The 19,167-nt window shown below is 35.2% G+C and overlaps 1 protein-coding gene across 2 annotated transcripts; it reads right to left on the bottom strand.

Moving 5' to 3' along the window:
* Positions 1-1,853: 1,853 nt before the first annotated feature.
* LOC149160580 (RING-H2 finger protein ATL67-like) lies at positions 1,854-5,292 on the bottom strand. Of its 2 annotated transcripts, none has more exons than XM_089436733.1 (2): positions 4,239-5,292; positions 1,854-2,565 (listed from the first exon to the last, which is right to left on the bottom strand). In XM_089436733.1, exon 1 carries the CDS (start codon positions 4,779-4,781, stop codon positions 4,251-4,253), a length of 531 nt encoding a protein of 176 aa, XP_089292859.1. In that variant the 5' UTR covers positions 4,782-5,292; the 3' UTR covers positions 1,854-2,565; positions 4,239-4,250. The 2 variants fall into 2 exon arrangements, with proteins under 2 accessions (XP_089292859.1, XP_089292858.1); XM_089436732.1 differs by having other exon boundaries at positions 1,994-2,575; positions 4,239-5,291.
* Positions 5,293-19,167: the final 13,875 nt, after the last annotated feature.

Below are 19,167 nucleotides of genomic sequence, written 5' to 3'. Positions count from 1 at the left end.
GTATCTAAATTGATAACACCTCTTTGTGAATTGAAACAAACACCTAGGGCTTCAAATGCAATGAGGGAGTAGCATCTAAAAGCCACAGATTTCAAACATAATGCTTCATATATGAATTTCAAAATGAAAGGTAGCACTTCAGTTATTTTGGTTGTCTGTGAGGATGATCTTATAATTGAAGGCTATATATGAATTTTTCTGTCAAAATGAATTATTCTGTTTCTTCAGTTATTTTGGTTTGTCTGTGAGGGTGATCTTGTAATTGAAGGCAATAAAAGTAAATTAATAGAAAAGGTCAAGGATCATCATGTTAAAACTTTTAAAATAACAGATCTTAGACTGTTATATTGATATCTTGGTTGTCTCTGAGAATGGTCTTAAGCAATAAAAAAGTTGATAAGAAAGGTTAAAGGAGAATTATGTGAACGATTCATATAACAGATCTTAGTCTCTTGCATTAATAAAGAATAGCTAAAAGACAGTTGGATTTTATATCACAAATATGGTTAGAATTTGCTGCTGCAATTATCCAATGGGTCTAATTTGAGTGATTGAAAGGAAGAATTGTCGGCCTCCCCATCCAATTCAAATCCGGCTTATAACACCTTCAACTTTTCATGAGTTAATGGTTGATTTAGGCTCTTGACGAACTATGAAAAACATCTTACATGGAAAAAAAAAAAAACGAAAAAATACAGAGATTGCACCTGAAATCCAAAATGCTTGATTGCGAACCTCCCTCAACTCCAATGGAATTAAGGCTCCAATGTTGATGAATGCATACCGTGAAGCAGTCTGGCGTGGGAGGATATTTAGCACCTTTGAAATTATAGCAACAAAACTCTTATTATGCTACCTTTAAAGTGTGATAAAGTTCCCCAGGCCAGACCAGGCATATATTGAGATTCGTCAACACTACAGAGAGGCAGAGAGACTTGTTGCAGAATAAATAAATTGAATTGATTTATTATGTCATACATGTCTAAATAGTAGATAAAAGGGTTTCAGTAAAGATAAGATAAGATAATTATATTTATGTCAAATTATTGACCATAAAGTAGGTCAAAGGGACTGTTGAGTAAAATAATGTCTATACAATGCGGGAGAACCAAACGGTCTCCTATAGAAAATATAACGCATGAATATAAAAGATACAATGTAGGAACATAAAAGATACAATGTATGAAATACCTTGACAGAGAAGATCCCAGACCTAAAAATTCAAAAATATACTTGGCATAACCAAAAATTGAGTAGTATTTAAATAAAAAATTTGGGCATGTGTGGGTCATAACAGCTAGCATTCCATCATATGGTTTCATCAGTATGGTTTATTGTCTTCACTGTGCACTGTGTGTAAGTGAGAGATATCTATTTTCTTCTTTTCAGTAGAAAACCATTTTCTTATTTTCACTACTCTTTCTGTCATGTTTCCAACATTGTTTTCACCATCTTGCTAAACATGAAGATATTTTATTTTTCCTTCACTGGCCAAACACCTTTATACCTTTCGAAATGTAGACTTAACGCAAAGGAGCCTTAGCTGTTTTAGTTGCAAGTTTTCAGAACATTTAGTCTCAACTATATACAGATAAGGTCTGGATCATATTTTATGTGGATATGTATTAGAGCATAAAAGACACCTTACAAGGTCTGGACCATATTCTATATGGATATATATCAGAGCATAAAAGACACTTGATATTAGAACAATCATCTCTGGGAGATGTAGGAGGGTCCTCTAAAAGCGACATTACAAGAAAAGTTCTTCAAAGTCGAACAAGTTTGGCCATTGACTTCATGTAAAAGTGGCATTACAAGAAAAGTTCTTCACAGTCAAACAAGCTTGGGCATCGACTACTTGTAAAAGCGAGAACATGAAAAGTATAAAGTCAAACATGTTTGACCATTACAAGAAAAGTTCTTCAAGGTCAAACAAGACACATGAATCAAATTTTCAAAAGATAAGCGTAGAAAGGACACAAGGAAACCAGAGGGTAAGAACCTGTGTTGTCTGTCAAATTGCGATATTCATTTTTATTTAGTCATAATATTCAGTGAGGTATGATGGTTTTTCTCAGTCATAGTGATCAGTGAAGCATGATGCCACTGATAACACTGAGCAAATTCAGTTTTTGAGACTGTAAATCATTTAGGATCATTTTGATGAGTCATCTTCAACATATACTGTTGTTTCAATGCCCCTCTCAAAGTAGACCAATTAGGCAAACAGAAGATATTTGAAAGTGTTATCATCTGACTATGGCTGGAGAAAAGATCAAGTTACACATACCATATAACTACAACAGGCAGTGAAATGCAAAATAATAATAGTGAGCTTAAAATTCAAAACCTTTCTGCAGAGCATTCACAAGTCCTACCGTCTCAACATGCTCACCCATTTAAAGGGTTGGTTGCTGATGGGAAGTTATAGTGAATCCCACAGTCAACAGAACAGATTCCAGAGAATAAATATACGCGGCCAGCTTTCAGTTTGGATCAAGGACAGTACAGAACATCCGATGTGAACCCTCTGAATTCTGGGTAATTTCTTTTCTGCATTTCCTAAAGCCCACTAGAGCAAAGCAAAACCATAAGTTTAGAAAATTCAGAATATTGAACTGCTCTATCAAGAGGAAAGTTCCGGCCAATAGCATTTTTGAGCTTACACAAGCCTAGTAAGACCATTCTCAGAACTAGAAAGAAATACCATTTCTATTTACCATCTTCAAGAAAACAATGAATCCATCCATGCCCATTCACTAACAGGGGATAGATAATCTGGAATCATGATGAAAATTTCAGTAATTTCACTTTATCATTAACCATTGGTTCTCTTGATATAACAGTGATAAGCGAAATTTAGCTTTACTTTACAGTATCATTATCAAAGTCATTGAAATATTGGCAATTGAAAAATAGCATCAGAAAGAATACTGCAACCACTAGTCCCAGGGCGGTTGGGCTAAAACATAATGGCAGGCCTCAAAGAGTAACCGGGGGTAGGCTTGGGTCTGTAAAATGTGCACACAGTTAATGACCTCCCGGGGCCATAAGTTCAACCCAATCTCCATATGCCCCTTTCAATAAGTCAAGGTGCTGGAATGGCTCATGGTGTCAAGTTTTTGGCTGAGCTCCATGAGATAAGTACAAAATTATTCAATTGATGATGAATTTCAGACTGCCTGTGGATGTCTTACGAATTGGCAGTTGGGTTTGGTTCAACCAGACAGCTGTTTAAGGGTTATATGGACTTTCCTAGCTTCTTTAACATTGCGCCCTTGTTGCAGTATTTTTGGAAGCAGTGAGTAGTAACAGTACCGATTTTCACAGACGGTGCAGAGCACTGTGAGATTATTTGAATATCCATTTTTTGACATAATTGAGAAGCTGTTTGAAGAGTTTGAAAGTCCATGATCGCCCTGGAATTCATGGGCCAAATCCAACCTAGCATATATTGGCAGATATTGTTAAACCCAAAAAACGTATATCTAAGCCTCTATATTTTAGACTTTCATAAGCAGAAGTCACATGCTTGAGGTGCTCCTTGGGAACCCATTTCTGGGATGCTACGAACCATTATATTTCCAGGGATGGTTTCTAAAACCAGATCTTTTATGAATTAATTTGTAATCTGCCAAATATAATGCAATATGTTCTTAGTTGGTGAAACCCAAAGTTTCATTACTCGGTGCTTGTTAGACACCCACATTGGCCAACAACAGCAGTCAGGAAATGTTAAAATTAGGTGCACATCTGGACAAATCCACCAATATCCATTTCTTTATATTATTGAGGCATGCAATCAGTATGCAGAAAGACCAAACACACACTGTGACAGATGAATTAATTCATTCTGCAAGCCGGCTTGTCATTTGCATTATTGTAAGTAACATAGAGTTAACAGCCAACATAAATAAACAATATTGATATCACAGATCAAACAAACATACTGCACATTACGTCAAAATACCAACGAATATCCATTGGCATTCACATTAATGAATCAAGTCATCCCGGTACAAAATGCCTACCAGCCCATACCAGTGCTACGTTCAGTTTCTAACCCCCACCCCCTCCAAGCACTTTTGATCCCAAAAATACCCATATCAGAAAATCCTACTTGTGGGTCATTTACAAAACACTACTGCGACACATTAGAAAAGCAGAGAAAAACCCATTGGGTCTGCTTGCAGTTTTTTCTTGAACAAAAACACATGCACAAACATTACATGTACCTTCAAGGACTGTCATCTCGCAATGAGGGGATTGCCTGCAAGCGGCATAATCTCAGAGAGAGGAGTAGACACCGGTGTAGGCAATGGAGAAGTCCTGCAAATAGGGCATGATGCGTGCAGCCTGAGCCAAGCATCAATGCATGAAGAATGAAAACAATGGCGGCACTCTGGCATCAGTCTTAGCATCTCCTCCTCCTTGTACTCACACAAGCAGATGGAGCAAACAGTGTCCCCAGAAAAATTCTCCCTGCAGAACACCATCTTGGGATAAGAATTTATAATGATCTGATCCAGACCACCGACAATCCATTCTCCACTGCTCTGATCATCCATCAAAGTGACCTGTGGCACTATGGCTGCATTAAAATGTTGCTGGATAGCTACACTGTTATGATAGTTCCTCCTCTGAACTCTCACACAGACATAAGTAGCAAGCATGACAGTGGACACAAACACCAGTATTCCCACTGCAATAGCAATTCCATATCCCAACCCCACACGGCTAACATTCTCCACCACCACTGCAGAGCTATTGCTACTCATTGTATATATCTATATCAGAATCTGTATATACCTTGGCTGCACCTTGAACTCTCATATCACCCTACATCCCTGGTTATTGTCTTGTCTGCTGCTATATTATCTCTGGATATGAGATGGCGGTCACAGGAACTAGAGATTCTACCTTTTGGCTGCAAGTTGTTAGAACTTAGAAGGCCTGGAAACTTCAGACCATAAAAGGCATTGATGGCCTGCTGTGCAAACCATCAATGCTCTCTTTAAACTCTAGTGTACACACAATGTATATCTATCTAACCATTCGTCCACTACCCTCAATTCAATTTGGGAATTCTTGGTGAGCGAGACAGAGATTGGAGGAGAATTAATAGCAGAATGACTTGCATGAGGAAGTAGTTGAGTTTCGTTGAAAGATTTAATTCGCCGCTGGAAGACATTTATGTGTAATCCACGTGTTTACCTGGAACCATCAATATTTCATCTCGCCTGGTGTGAAACGGATGGCCAACAGGACTGTTCATAAAAATATGGATCTGTAACGATATCCTTTGGCACTTATTAACTCCAGAGTTACTTGATCATATTGAATGTCTCGTCATATTTCATGTATTTTTTACTCGTTTCAAGAATAACAGACTGTAATTTTACCTCGAAATTGCCGCGTGATCTGACTAAATCGAACATCAGTGGAGTTGACTTTGGTATTATAACTGCCAACTGTCCAGGCCATGGGTTATTATCTGTCTGATTACTGATGATAAATTTATAGTTATTACTATTTAATTCTTCGGTAAAACCAATCCCTATTTTAACTTATAGTAAGATATTAATGTCCATTTGAAAGAATCAATGCAAAAGGAAAAAATTATTTATATGATATTCATGTAAGTTGAGTTATTTATTTAGGTTTTTTTCTATTAAAAATGATTGAAGGAATCATTTAAAAAGGCAAGCTATAATTGTATAGCAGGTGTTTAATTATTTTATACTTTGGGTTTTTCCTCCTTAAAATTGGAGGTTGCAATTGTGGATAAGATTAATTTTTAATGGTTTAAAATGCATTTTAATGGTATAAATAATTTAATTTAATCCGATTTAATTTAGATTTAGATATTTTTTTGTATAAATAAATTTAATGTAATCCAATTCAGAAATTATGAAGGCTACAGGGATACAAAATTTTTTCATAAATTTGTAAACTTTAGGCGGGGAAAGAACTCTATTTGGAAAATAAGTGATGGAAAAGGTGGTTTTATACATTCTCAACAGGAAATTTCAAAGGAGGCAGTGAGATTTTCTGAGAGGCAGTATAAGAGATCTGAAGATAGCAGTATCCAGGATATTCTTTGGGGTATTGAAGTGTTTCCTCAGATGTTTGATGAGGCCACAAATGATCAGATTTTTCAGCCAGTATCCGAGGAGGAATTGCTAAAATCAATGAAATCTTTTAAAAGGGACAAGTGCCCCAGCCCGGATGGTTGGTCAATAGAGTTCTTCATTCACTTTTTTGATCTAATCAAAATTGACCTATTAAAGATGGTAGAAGCAACGAGGATGTCGGGCAGCATCAACCAAAAGACATCCTCCACAAATATTGCTCTCATTCCAAAAAAAGGGAATGCAGAGTCTTTCATGGACTTCCGTCCGATCTCACTGTGTAATATCTCTTACAAAATCATATCAAAAATAATTGCTGAAAGAATCAAAGGAATCCTATCGTCATCCATAACAATGGACCAGCATGCTTTCCTACAGGGAAGAAATATCCTAGATGCGGTGGCAACAACTCAAGAAGGTCTTTTTGCTATCCATGCAAAAAAGAGTGACGCAGTCATTCTCAAGATCGATCTTCGTAAAGCGTATGATTGTCTGGACTAGGGATTCATTAGATGCCTGCTTGCGAAGATTGGGTTGAGGGTCGGCATGATAAACTGGATCATGGCATGCGTGGAAAAGGTGAATTATGCGGTTATCATAAATGGGCTTCCATCGTCTTTCTTCCTTGCATCCAGAGGCCTTCGCCAGGGCTGCCCTTTATCCCCGCTTCTATTTATATTAGCTATGAATTCTCTCAGTTTACATATAAATAAGGCTGTTCAGGAAAATAGGTGCCGGCCGTTGAAAATTTGCAGAAATATTGCGATCTCTCATAATCTGTTTGTGGATGATATCATTTTGTTTGGGATTTTATGCAGAGTCACATGGCTTTCATACTATGAAATTCTCAAAATTTTCCAGAGGGCAACTGGGCTGAAAATTAACTGTTCGAAGTCTATTATTTATCATAATGATATAAATCAGGAATATATAGACTGGTTATTTGCTCTTTTCAATATTGAGACCCTATCCATCAGTGGGGGAATTAAATATCTGGGATTTTTACTGAAAGCAAATGCTTACTCAATAGTGGATTGGCAATGGATCCCAGAGAGATACTACAAGAAAATATCAGTATGGGAGTACAAAAGTCTCTCTTTGGTAGGTAGAGTAATCTTGGCACAGTTAGTTTTAAACCAGCTGGCTGTCTACTGGGCTCATTTGTTCTTCCTCCCCTCAAGCATAATTAAAACAATGAATAAGCTCACTACTAATTTTATCTTGGGGGGTCAGGCTAGAAAAAGTAAATATCTCCTCACGAAACTGTCCCATATTACTTTGTCGAAGGATATGGGGGGATGGGGTCTTTTGGATATGCGATCTTTTGGAAAGGCTCTCTTATGCAAAACGTTGTGGAGGGGTGTCTTCGACGAAGGGCCCTAGAGCAAAGCTATTTAGATGAAGTATTTAGGCAGAAAGGATTTATCTTTCTGGTTCAGGAAAGATAGGATTGGTTCATCCTATGGATCGTCAATTTGGTTAAGTCTCCGTAAAATTGAAAACTTCTTTCTGAAGAATTTGAATTGGCAATTTCAATCGGGAAAAAAGATCCTGATTGGAAAAGATTCATTTCTAAGTGGCACAGAGGAGATCATTGTTCCGGAATCTTTCCTCGCTTTCCTCCACAGAAGAGGTATTTTTTTCTGGGATGGTTTAATCTCCGGGTGGCAGGGTCCTATTCCACTGTGGTGCGAAGCGGATAGTCTAAAAATGTCGGCTGACATTGTTGCTCAATGGTACTTTCTCAGGATAAAGCTTAGGAACTGTGGCATTTTCCGCTTGTCGGAGCATGATTGTTTAACTTGGAAAAATGCAAAGGGGATGAATTCCATTCGGGTAAAGGATGTTTATCAGAGCTTGATTAGGCGAAAACAGTCTTCTTGCAATATTACATTCCCTCCCATTCTCTGGAAAGTTGGGTGCCCATCCAAAATGGTTTTTTTCTCATGGTTGCTATTTCACAATAAAAATCTGTCGTGGGAGAACTTAAGAAAGCGGGGATGGCAGGGGCCAGGTTTCTACCCCATCTGCAGGTCTGCAGAGGAAGATAACTATCACTTATTTTTTAACTGCATTGGTACTCAGCAACTGTGGCTATCTCTGGAGAATTACTTCGGCATTCAGCATTTGTCTCACGCTACAATAAAGGAAGCTTTTATTTGGTGCAGTCAGCAAAAAGAGTCGTGGAGGATAATTTTCATCATCTCTGTATGGAGCATCTGGAAATGGCGCAATAATTTCATTTTCAAAGGAAAAAGCTCCCCTTTTCTGGAAATCCTTTTTAACATTATTTCTCTCTATGAAGCCGTCCCTCTTTTCTCCCCCAAGCAAAAGAAACAGGTTGGCATTGATCCTTCACAGGTACACTCGTCTATGCCAAGGGCGTTTTTTGATGGCGCTGAGCAAAATGGATCATGTGGCTGTGGTTTTCATATTTTAGTAGATATGGACACTCAATTTCTAATTTTTTGGAATGGGGGAAGAGGCACCAACAATATAGCCGAGGCAATGGCCCTCGCTGGCCTTTTAAACTTCTGCCTCTTTCTTAATCTTCGGGGTGTTTCTATCTACGGAGATTCAAAAATCATGGTGGAATATGTCACAGGAAAAAATACCATCTCCAGTCCTCACCTCGTTGGATGGTTAGACAGGATAAAGTTCTACTGGAATCTTCTGAAGGATGGCTCAATACATCATATCTACAGGGATAAAAATCGGCAGGCAGATGCTTTATCGAAGAGGGGTCTTCTTGAGGCTCCTGGTCTTTGGCATCTACAGGTCTCTTTTGAAAGGAAAATATGCTCCATACAGGATTTTTATCCTTCTGACTTTTAGTTTCTCTCTTGCAGATCATCAGATCCTTTTAGTTTGTCTTTTTGCTTTATATGTTTCCAGGTCTGTGGTATCATGATGTGGTTTCTTGTCTTTTTGTCTCCACAGGAACATATCTCAAAGTTTTTCTCCTATGTTTTTCTTTGGATATCTTTTTGTAGCCGTATTGCTTTGGCTGATCCTATTTTGGTTCCTGTTTCCAGTTTTCATCAGATTGTGGGAGAATAGTCTTGCATTATGAGTATATTTGGCTCTGTCTCCCCATTTTTTATCATGGCCTTTTTATGCTGATCCAGATCCAGATCCTTTTGGGACATATGCTATGTATTCAATGAATGTACATGTGGCCTTTTTATATATCTTATATAAATATAATCGTGCTTTTTCATCCTGAAAAAAACTAATGGGTTATTATTTGGGAATTTGTGTATTGTATAGGATGATTATGATAAAACAATTTGGGAATTTGTGTGTTGTATAGGATGATTATGAAAAAACAATGGATTAAAATTGTTATAGTCTATTTGGAGGGTTTTTTGGTATATTTTTAGGTTTAATTTGTTAAGATTTTTTGGAATCATAAGTTTGAGTTGTAAACTCTCCACAATTTGAGAGTGTTTTTGACATATTTTTAGGTCTAATTTGCCAAGATTTTTTGGAATCATAAGTTTGAGTTGTAAACTCTCCACAATCTGAATACTGAAAGTTTTTTAGGGTGTTGAATTCATATATATAGTCAAAATCTATTTAAAGCCCACCCCCAATTTTTAGGGTGTTGAGTTCATATATATAGTCAAAACTAATTTTTATATTTATTAAAAAAATAAAATGAAAATAAAATTTAATAACGAATTGTTTTTAGTGAGACTTTTGGGAAGCTTTTCCGATGGGTTTTTCCAGTCTAATTTTTGTAAAATCCCGCAGGAATTTATTGAAATCACAAGCTTGATGGGTAACCCATGCACAATCGAAGTGCCCTAAGGGTTTTTCAGGGTGTTGAATCCATAAGGGTTTTTCACGGTGTTGAATCCATATATACAGTCAAAAAACAAGTTTAAATACACCAGAAAGTTCAAAAAATCGCACTAAAGACAGCTCCATTTAATAATTCAGCCTAAACAATGAACATGAATGAGAAATTAAAATATAAAAATTAGAACTATTACTAATTTTAAAATTCAAATTACAAAATAAAATATTAATAATCTAATACTAATACTATCTAATCATCATTGTCCATTAAAAAAACAAATCTCTTTATCATTACTACAACACAATTATCATTGTACTATTAGTTTGCTACAACACAATCTACTACTCTCTACATAATCATTTTATGATGTTGGGATACATTATGAATCATTTCAAAATTTAAGTAGCAGCTAAACTTTAAAACCTAAAAGTAAAATTTAATAAAATTGTAAACATGACCAAATCCCAAATTAAGAGTAAAATTTAATTATAAATCCCAAATTAAGAATCTAGAAAATCATAGATTATAAAATTATAAATTATAGAATCATAGACTATAGTCACAACCATAGGTTTAGTGTGGGATAGGTAGACTTAGGTTTAGGTAGTATGAGTAGTATTTAGGTTTTTAAATTTCAAAATTGATTTTTAATTTTTACTATTTAGACTTTAAAACTTAGGTTTAATTTTTTTAATGCTTAAGGAGTAAGATATCAGAGATGTCCTAAAGTCCCCCATTTATTGAAAGATGTTTGGGAAGCTCCTAAAAATCCCTGATTTTTTGAGAGACAGCTCAAGGACAACATGTAAGTCTCCACATCTTCCATTGAATTATAACCAATTGAGGATGTTTCTAATGAGTTCCATAAACATAAATCATTAAAACGATAAAAACACCATAAATTTTGATAGAGACAAATCCCCTGCAACATAATCAAAAACTTATTTTAAATAACAAAAATTAAAATTTAACTTTTTTTTTTTTTTTGGGTTAATTCCAACTTAAAAGCTTTAAAACCTAGCATATTTAAACTAACACCCTTATAATTTAAAATGTTGAATGTCTAGTTACATTTGCTTAACCGAGAAACCCCATAACATTAACAGAGTGAAACAATATATAGCCAATAACCCTAGAAAAAAAAATATAAAAATGAAAGAGTGCCAAGTTAATGTGTAATAAATTGCGACAACAAAGGAGGAATGGAAGTCAATGGCCATATTAAAATTGGTTATAAATAAAAATAAAGAAGTTTTAAGTTCATGCTTGATAATGAAAATAAATTATGTAAAATATACTTTTAAATTTTATATTTAATTTTAATTATTATTTTTGTATAGGGATTTTATGAAATTGGTAAAATTGTAAAATAGTAGGATGAAAAGATATTTTATTGCTTAGGTTAAAATTGGGTTAAATTTAATTTATATACCAGTGTAATTATATAAATTAAATGCGTAATATAATTAATATAGGAAATTAATATTTTTTAGGTAGTTTTCCTAGTCAATTTTGCTCAAAATCCAGTAGAGATTTTTAAAATCATAAGTTTAAGTTGTTTATATTGCAAAATAAAATCATAAGTTTAAGTTGTTTATATTGCAAAATTCTAGTGACTGGGGAGTTTTATAGGATGTTGAATCTAATTATGCATTTTGAGGTGCATATTAAAAAACAAGAAATCACAATCTCGCTAGAAATTGTATTGTTGAATTACTACCAAAAAAGTTATTGCTCCTAAATTAAATGGTCGGAAAACACCTAAAGGCGTCAATTCATGATAAACATCAAAACACTTATTTCATGATATATACATGTCACAATGCCAAGATTAAACAATATCATAAAAATTAACTGAATTATAACTTTATTTTAAATTATTATTATTCTTATTAATTGGGAATTGTCTTTAGTGGGACTTTTTGGACTTTCCATTGCTGGAATCCGACAAAAAAATTTGAGGTGAAATCTTGATTTGTGTTATTTAAACTAGTTTTTTGACTATTTATATGGATTCAGCAACCTGAAAAACCCCTAGGGCACTTCGATTATGCAAGGATTACCCATCAAGCTTGTGATTTCAATAAATTCCTGTCGTATTTTAGAGAAATTATAACGGAAAAAAACCACCAAAAAAACTTCCAAAAAGTCTCACTAAAGTAAACTCGTATTAATTGTGTCGAGGCACTCCCCTCCAACCCATTATGTAAGAGATTTGAGGTTATAAATCTCATCTCTGATCCTGATACCGCCAAGTTGGTTGAAGTATGTTGGACCTCTACTTTTTTCAGCTTCGATGGTGAATTCTATGAACATACATGTGACGTTCCCATGGGTTCTCCACTCTCCCCTATTGTAGCTAACATGTTCATGGAGGCTTTTGAATCTAGGGCTTTAGCCTCGACTCTATTTCAGCCAAAGCTTTGGAAACAGTTTGTTGATGTCACTATTAGGTCCTTGTACTACTAGTGTGACTCCTTATTGTTATTAATGCAACCCCCTTATTATATTGTTGTGCCCATGTAGTGCCCATATTGTTATTATTATGCCTCATAGAAGTCCACTATTGTTATTGTTGTGCACTTACATTATTATTGTTATGTCGGCTCTGATTACATTATGACCCCTTAGACTCCTATATATAGAAAGGAGGTCTTGTCATTTGTATCATCCAAGAATTGTTCATTTGTGTAATGTAAAGGAGGTTTCCCCCTCGAAGAGGCCGATTTCTAAGGTGTTGATCTATCTTTTCAATCTTCGTGTGAGCTAGTTTCACAACATTTGGTATCAGAGCTTTGGATTCTAGGGTTTCGCTGCTCCAAACAGGTCATCATGGAATTTTCGCTATAACATTTTTTCCGCGGTGTTTCAGAAGCTAAAAAAACCACATTTGAGCCGAAATCGTGGTGAAGCTAGGGCCTGAATTTCAAATCTTGTTTTGCTATATTGTCGAAGATACGGTCCAAGACATTTAGGGTTTCTGCAGGTTCCAGAATTACATCCCAAACAGGTGACCTGGGGAAAATTGTCATAACTTTCTCTCTGAGCATCAGATTGAAATTTCATAAGAAGCTACAGAAAGAGGACAGACTGGAATTTCCTGTGTATTGTTTTCAGGTATGAAGGTCGAAACAGTAACACGTGGCACTTCGTACAATTTCGCTCTACTGAAAAAGTATATAAGTAGGTCATCTTGGGAGATTGGGCATAACTCTTCCTTGCAGAATCCAATCTTGATCAGACTTGCGGAGTTAGAAAGAGGACTCAGAGGGTTACCGCAGGACGTAATTTCAGACCTTGGAGATCCGAAATTACAGAGATATAGCATATTCAAGATCGAGCTCCTAAAATCAAGAAAAAGCGATATGAGGAAGTTTGATGGCAAGGATCCGGTAAATTGGATACTACAGATGGAGCAATATTTTGATCTACATGGTGTACAATTGTTACAAAAGGTACATATTGCATATTTATATTTAGAACTGAATCAATTTTTATGGTATAAAGGGCTTTGTTCTTGTAAACCACTTGTCACTTGGTCAATTTTCATGGAGGAAATGATAACACATTATGAGGATACAAAGAGTAACACCTTCTTTAGCCAATTGATAAATCTCAAACAAAAGGGTTCAATGGCAGAGCACATTGAGGACTTCCAAAAATTGAATATAAGGGTAAATGATATTCTAGAGAAGCAAAGGATTGATGTCTTCATAGGGACTTTAAAGGATAACATTCAACATGAGGTTCGTCTTTGGGAACCTGATTCATTGGAGAAGGCATTCAGGTTGGCAAGAAAAATTGAAAGCGGAATTATGGAAACAAGGAATCCTACCACTCACAACTATAAATATGGAAGTGTTTTTTCTCCTAACCTTCCACAACCTACAAGGTTTACACGACAACAATTGGAAGAAAAAAGAGAAAAAGGGCTTTGTTACAGTTGTGATAGAAAATACACTAAAGGTCATAAGTGTACTAAGAAGAAATTATTTTACATAGATTGTGAAGGGGGGGAAGAAAAGGATCAAGAAATTTCAAAAGAAGAGGATATACACTAGGAACCACCCCCAGAGAAAGAAGAAATGAATTCAACCATATCTTGTAAAACATTGGCAAGAATTACCACTCCTCAAACTCTCAAGATAGAAGGACATATCAAGAAGAAAAAGGTTCAAGAAGTGAAAGATCACATCGAGCATCAAGAAATGAATCTGACCATATATTGTAATGCATTGGTAGGAATTACCACTCCTCAAACTATCAAGATAGAAGGACATATCAAGAAGAAAAAGGTAATAGTGTTGATTGATTTGGGCAGTACCCATAATTTTATTCATTGTAAGATAGCGAAGGAATTGAATTGCTTCCTATATCCAGCACCAGAGTGTCAAGTGATGGTGGCAAGTGGAGGAACCATAAATTACTCTGCAAAGTGCCATAATATCAAGCTATCCATGGGAGAATATGTATTGAATAGCCCAATGCTTTCCATTCCAATGGGTGGTGCTAATGTTGTACTAGGAGTCCAATGGCTACAATCCTTGGGTACAATAGCTTTTAATTTTCAAGAACTTTTCATGAAATTTTCTTCAGAAGGAAAGGAAGTTGAATTAAGGGGTATCATAAGGAAATTGGGAAAGATAATTAGCTCTAACAGAATGATAATGCTTCTAAAGAAATAACAAATTGGCGTAATTGCACAATTATGTTCGCTAGAGGTTCCCACATCGAAATCATCTATTTCTCCGGATCTCCAAAAAGCCTTGGACAATCATTCCAAGGTATTAGAGACTCCCAAAGGCCTCCCACCTATTCATGATCATGGTCATGCTACTCATTTGATTCCAGGAAGTGTTCCTCCAAACATCGGCCCTTACAGATATCCATATGCCCAAAGGAGTGAAATTGAATGTATGGTTTCCGAAATGCTAGAGGTTGGTATAATTATCCAACCAAATTCGATAAAAGAAGCAAGGGATGAATGGAAGAATGACGAAGCAGGGTGGGAACTCATTCAAAAGTTGCAGAAGATCCTAGTTCAAATAATATTGCCAAAACTTGACAAGAAAGAAAAAATCATATTGGAACCTGAAGCAATCACAGAACCGAGAAATCGACAGCTACAAAATCGATCAATTTCAAAGTATCTCATCAAGTGGAAGAACTTACCCACTGAAGATTCCACATGGAAGGATGATAATTTTATACAAAAGCATCCATAACTACTTAAAAGTTGAGGACAACACTTTTTGAAGGAGAGGGGCATGTTAGGTCCCTATACTACTAGTGTGACCCCTTATTGTTATTAGTACAACCCCCTTATTATATTGTTGTGCCCATGTAGTCCCCATATTGTTATTATTGTGCCCCATAGAAGTCCACTATTGTTATTGTTGTGCCCTTACATTATTATTGTTATGTCGGCTTTGATTACATTATGACCCCTTAAACTCCTATATATGGAAAGGAGGTCTTGTCATTTGTATCATCCAAGAATTGTTCATTTGTGTAATGTAAGGGAGGTTGCCCCCTCGAAAAGGTTGATTTCTAAGGCGTTGATCTATCTTTTCTATCTTTTTATGAGCTGGTTTCATAACAGTCACCTTCATCTTATGGTCTCATGGAAATATCAAGTTAGATTTGTTTCTTTAGCATCTTAACAATCAATCAAGATCCATAAAATTCACCATGGAATCTGAGATTGATGGTAGCCTTCCCTTCCTTGACTTTCTTGTCTCTAAGAAATTTGATGGTTCTTTCTCTCACCAAGTTTTTCACTTTCCAGCATAGAAGCTGGGGGTTCTAAACACTCTAGCTACTCGTGCTTTGCGGGTTTCTGACAAGAATCACCTAGAGGGTGAGAAAACCCATCTTCTTAATGTTTTTGAATTAAATGTTTATAACAAATCCCTAGGTATCAAATCCTTTCAAAAAGAAAGCAAAGGTCTGAAGATTAAGAAATAACCTAGAAAATTGGCTTCCAATGTTCAACTTCCCTTTATACAAGGAACTACTAACAAGATTGCTCGAGTTCTTAGGAAACACGATGTTTCTTCCACCTTCAGACCCTTGAACATGATTCGTAGCTCCCTAAGATCAGTCAAAGACCAATGAATCCCAAAGACATGAAAGGTGTGTATTTGATCACATGTTCTTGTGGGACTCCCTACATTGGAGAAACTGGTCGTTCCATTAATCAAAGGATTCATGATCATGTTGTTGACATAAAGCATTGTAAGACTCGCTTCTCAGCTTTGGTTGAGCATGCTGAGAAGACTAAGCACCACATTAGTATTGAGGATCCCTAGGTCATTGTCAAGATTGATCACTTCCATCACTGTAAGTTCAGAGAGGCCATTGAAATTGAGAAAAAGTCTAAGATACTATAAAAGATCATGATTGGAAAATAAGTCGTTGTTAGATTTCCTCTCTTTATTCCTAAGTTTTTTTTTTCATCTTACTTACCCTTATTCTTTTTTTGATTATAAATATAATTTTTTTTTTAAATAATTATTTGGATAATAAATAATTATATATATATAAAATAAAATAAAATAAAATTATTATATTTATTTCCTTTTTATTATTATCTTTTTTCAATTGAATAATGTATTATTATTAGTATTATTTATTTTTTATTTTATTTATTATTCTTTGATTTTTAGGTAGTTTTCTTTTATTATTTTTAGTTTTGATTTATTGATTAAAATAATTATATAAATAAATAAATTTATTAAAATTAATAAATAAATATAATTTTTTTAATTTCCAATTTAATTTTAGTTTTAGTCGTTATTTTATTTTTTTTATTTCTTTGTTTTGATTTTATTATTTCTTTCTAAAGTTCATTTTGATTATTAAAAATAAATAAATAAAATTAAAAGTAAATAAATAAAACTAAAATAAATAAATACTTTTTAATTTTTTTCACTATTAGGATTGATATGTTGCATCTTTATTATTTATTGGTTCTTTGGTTCAATTATCTATCTATGTTCTGATGATGAACCATAGTAAGTGGTTCCAAACCGTACATTAAAAATCATTATGTGATTTTGTTCTGAAAATTGTTGGTATATTGTCATGACCGGTTAAACATGTAATGTCATGTTTTTGCATTAGTCTTCCCTATGGGTTGCAGCATGGAATTTTGGGACACTCTCCAATCTTATCTGGGTCTTTTCATGTTAACATGAAGGCAGTTAGTATGTAGCTGGATGGTAGACATAACAATGGTCACCAAGTTTCATGTTTTCCTCATGCCTATATATCATCCTCCCTAAATTTTGTAAAAATTCTCAGGAAAAGTGCACCAGTATGAATGACAAACAAGTAAGGGATGCCAATTTTGTTGCTTTTGTGTTGGTTAAAATCTTCCTCTTTGGACTTCCATGATAACTTTGGTATCTTTTGATTACCCCTGGTTGAAGAAATTGCCTCCCAAGGTGTCATCTTTATATGTGAAATCAATGTAAAATCTTTTATCATTAATGGAAATCTATTGACGCAACTTACAAAAAAAAAAAAAAACATGTAATGTCAAGTTAAACATTTTGACTCTCTCAAAATAAAACAAACAAAAATAAAGATAAAATTAAAATAAAATTAAAAAACATAAAAATCTCCAACCTAGTAAGATAGAGTTGTTGTAATGTCTTGTTTAACATTTTGACTCGATCAAAATAAATAAAATAAAAATTATAATTATAATCTTTAAGATGGATCTAGACTGGTTTTAAAATAATTAATGTATGAGTTAAACACATATCTATTTAAAAAAATATGTAACAATATTCTCAATCAATCATCACTTTCAGGGCTTGCACCCGGTAACCAGGACTTCCCGGGAGGTCACCCATCCCAAATCAGACTTCCCAGGAGGTCACCCATCCCAAATCGCCTATGGCTCAAGCGCGCTTAACTGTGGAGTTTTCCCCACAATCAAGCCCACTTAGCTTGCTACCCCATTTGCAAAACCCTAGCAAGTATTGTGCTTCATGAACCATTCAAGTAGAGTTCCCTTCACTCTTTTGAATTAAGGTTTGGGGGTTTCCGCAGTGTATTATATTAGATATCATTAAAATTAAAAAACATAAAAATCTCCAACCTAGTATGATAAAGTTGTTGTAATGTCTTGTTTAACATTTTGACTCGATCAAAATAAATAAAATAAAAATTATAATTATAATCTTTAAGATGGATTTAGACTGGTTTTAAAAATAATTAATATATGAGTTAAACATATATATATTTTAAAAAATATGTAACAAGATTCTCAATCAATCATCACTTCCGTGGCTTGCACCCGGTATGAGTTAAACATATATATATATATATATATATATATATATATTAAAAAAAATATGTAACAAGATTCTCAATCAATCATCACTTCCGAGGCTTGCACCCGGTAACCAGGACTTCCCGCGAGGTCACCCATCCCAAATCGCCTCTAGCTCAAGCGCGCTTAACTGTGGAGTTTTCCCCACAATCAAGCCCACTTAGCTTGCTACCCCATTTTCAAAACCCTAACAAGTATTGTGCCTCATGAACCATTCAAGTAGAGCTCCCTTCCCTCTTTTGAATTAAGTATTGGGGGTTTCCGCAGTGCATTATATTAGATATCATTTTTTGGGATTCAACTACATTAAGTAAGTCATTCATCTATGACCATTTTCATGAGATGTAGACGTAACCAACTAATTTCTCATGATTTTTGAATAGTCCACTTAGCACTCATTGCATCGGGTGATGCTCACAGGGGTGAAAAAGTGGGATTGAAACTAGTGAAATAAATCACATAGCGTCAATCATCACTTCTGGGGCTTGCACCTGGTAACCAGGAATTCCTGGGAGGTCACCCATCCCAGATCGCCTCTGGCTCAAGCACGCTTGACTGTGGATTTTTCCCCACAATCAAGCCCACTTAGCTTGCTACCCCATTTGCAAAACCTTAGCAAGTATTGTGCCTCATGAACCATTCAAGTAGAGTTCCCTTCACGCAGTTGAATCCCAAAAAATGATATCTAATATAATGCACTGCGGAAACCCCCAATACTTAATTCAAAAGAGTGAAGGGAACTCTACTTGAATGGTTCATGAGGCACAATACTTGCTAAGGTTTTGCAAATCGGGTAGCAAGCTAAGTGGGCTTGATTGTGGAGAAAACTCCACAGTTAAGCGTGCTTGAGCCAGAGGTGATATGGGATGGGTGACTTCCCGGGA

The sequence above is a fragment of the Pinus tabuliformis genome, chromosome 5_2 (assembly GCF_031772625.1).
Source record: "Pinus tabuliformis cultivar Carrire ecotype Pingquan chromosome 5_2, CPIR1, whole genome shotgun sequence".
In the NCBI taxonomy this organism is placed as follows: Eukaryota; Viridiplantae; Streptophyta; class Pinopsida; order Pinales; family Pinaceae; genus Pinus; species Pinus tabuliformis.
This window is presented reverse-complemented; position numbering and strand designations above follow the sequence as displayed.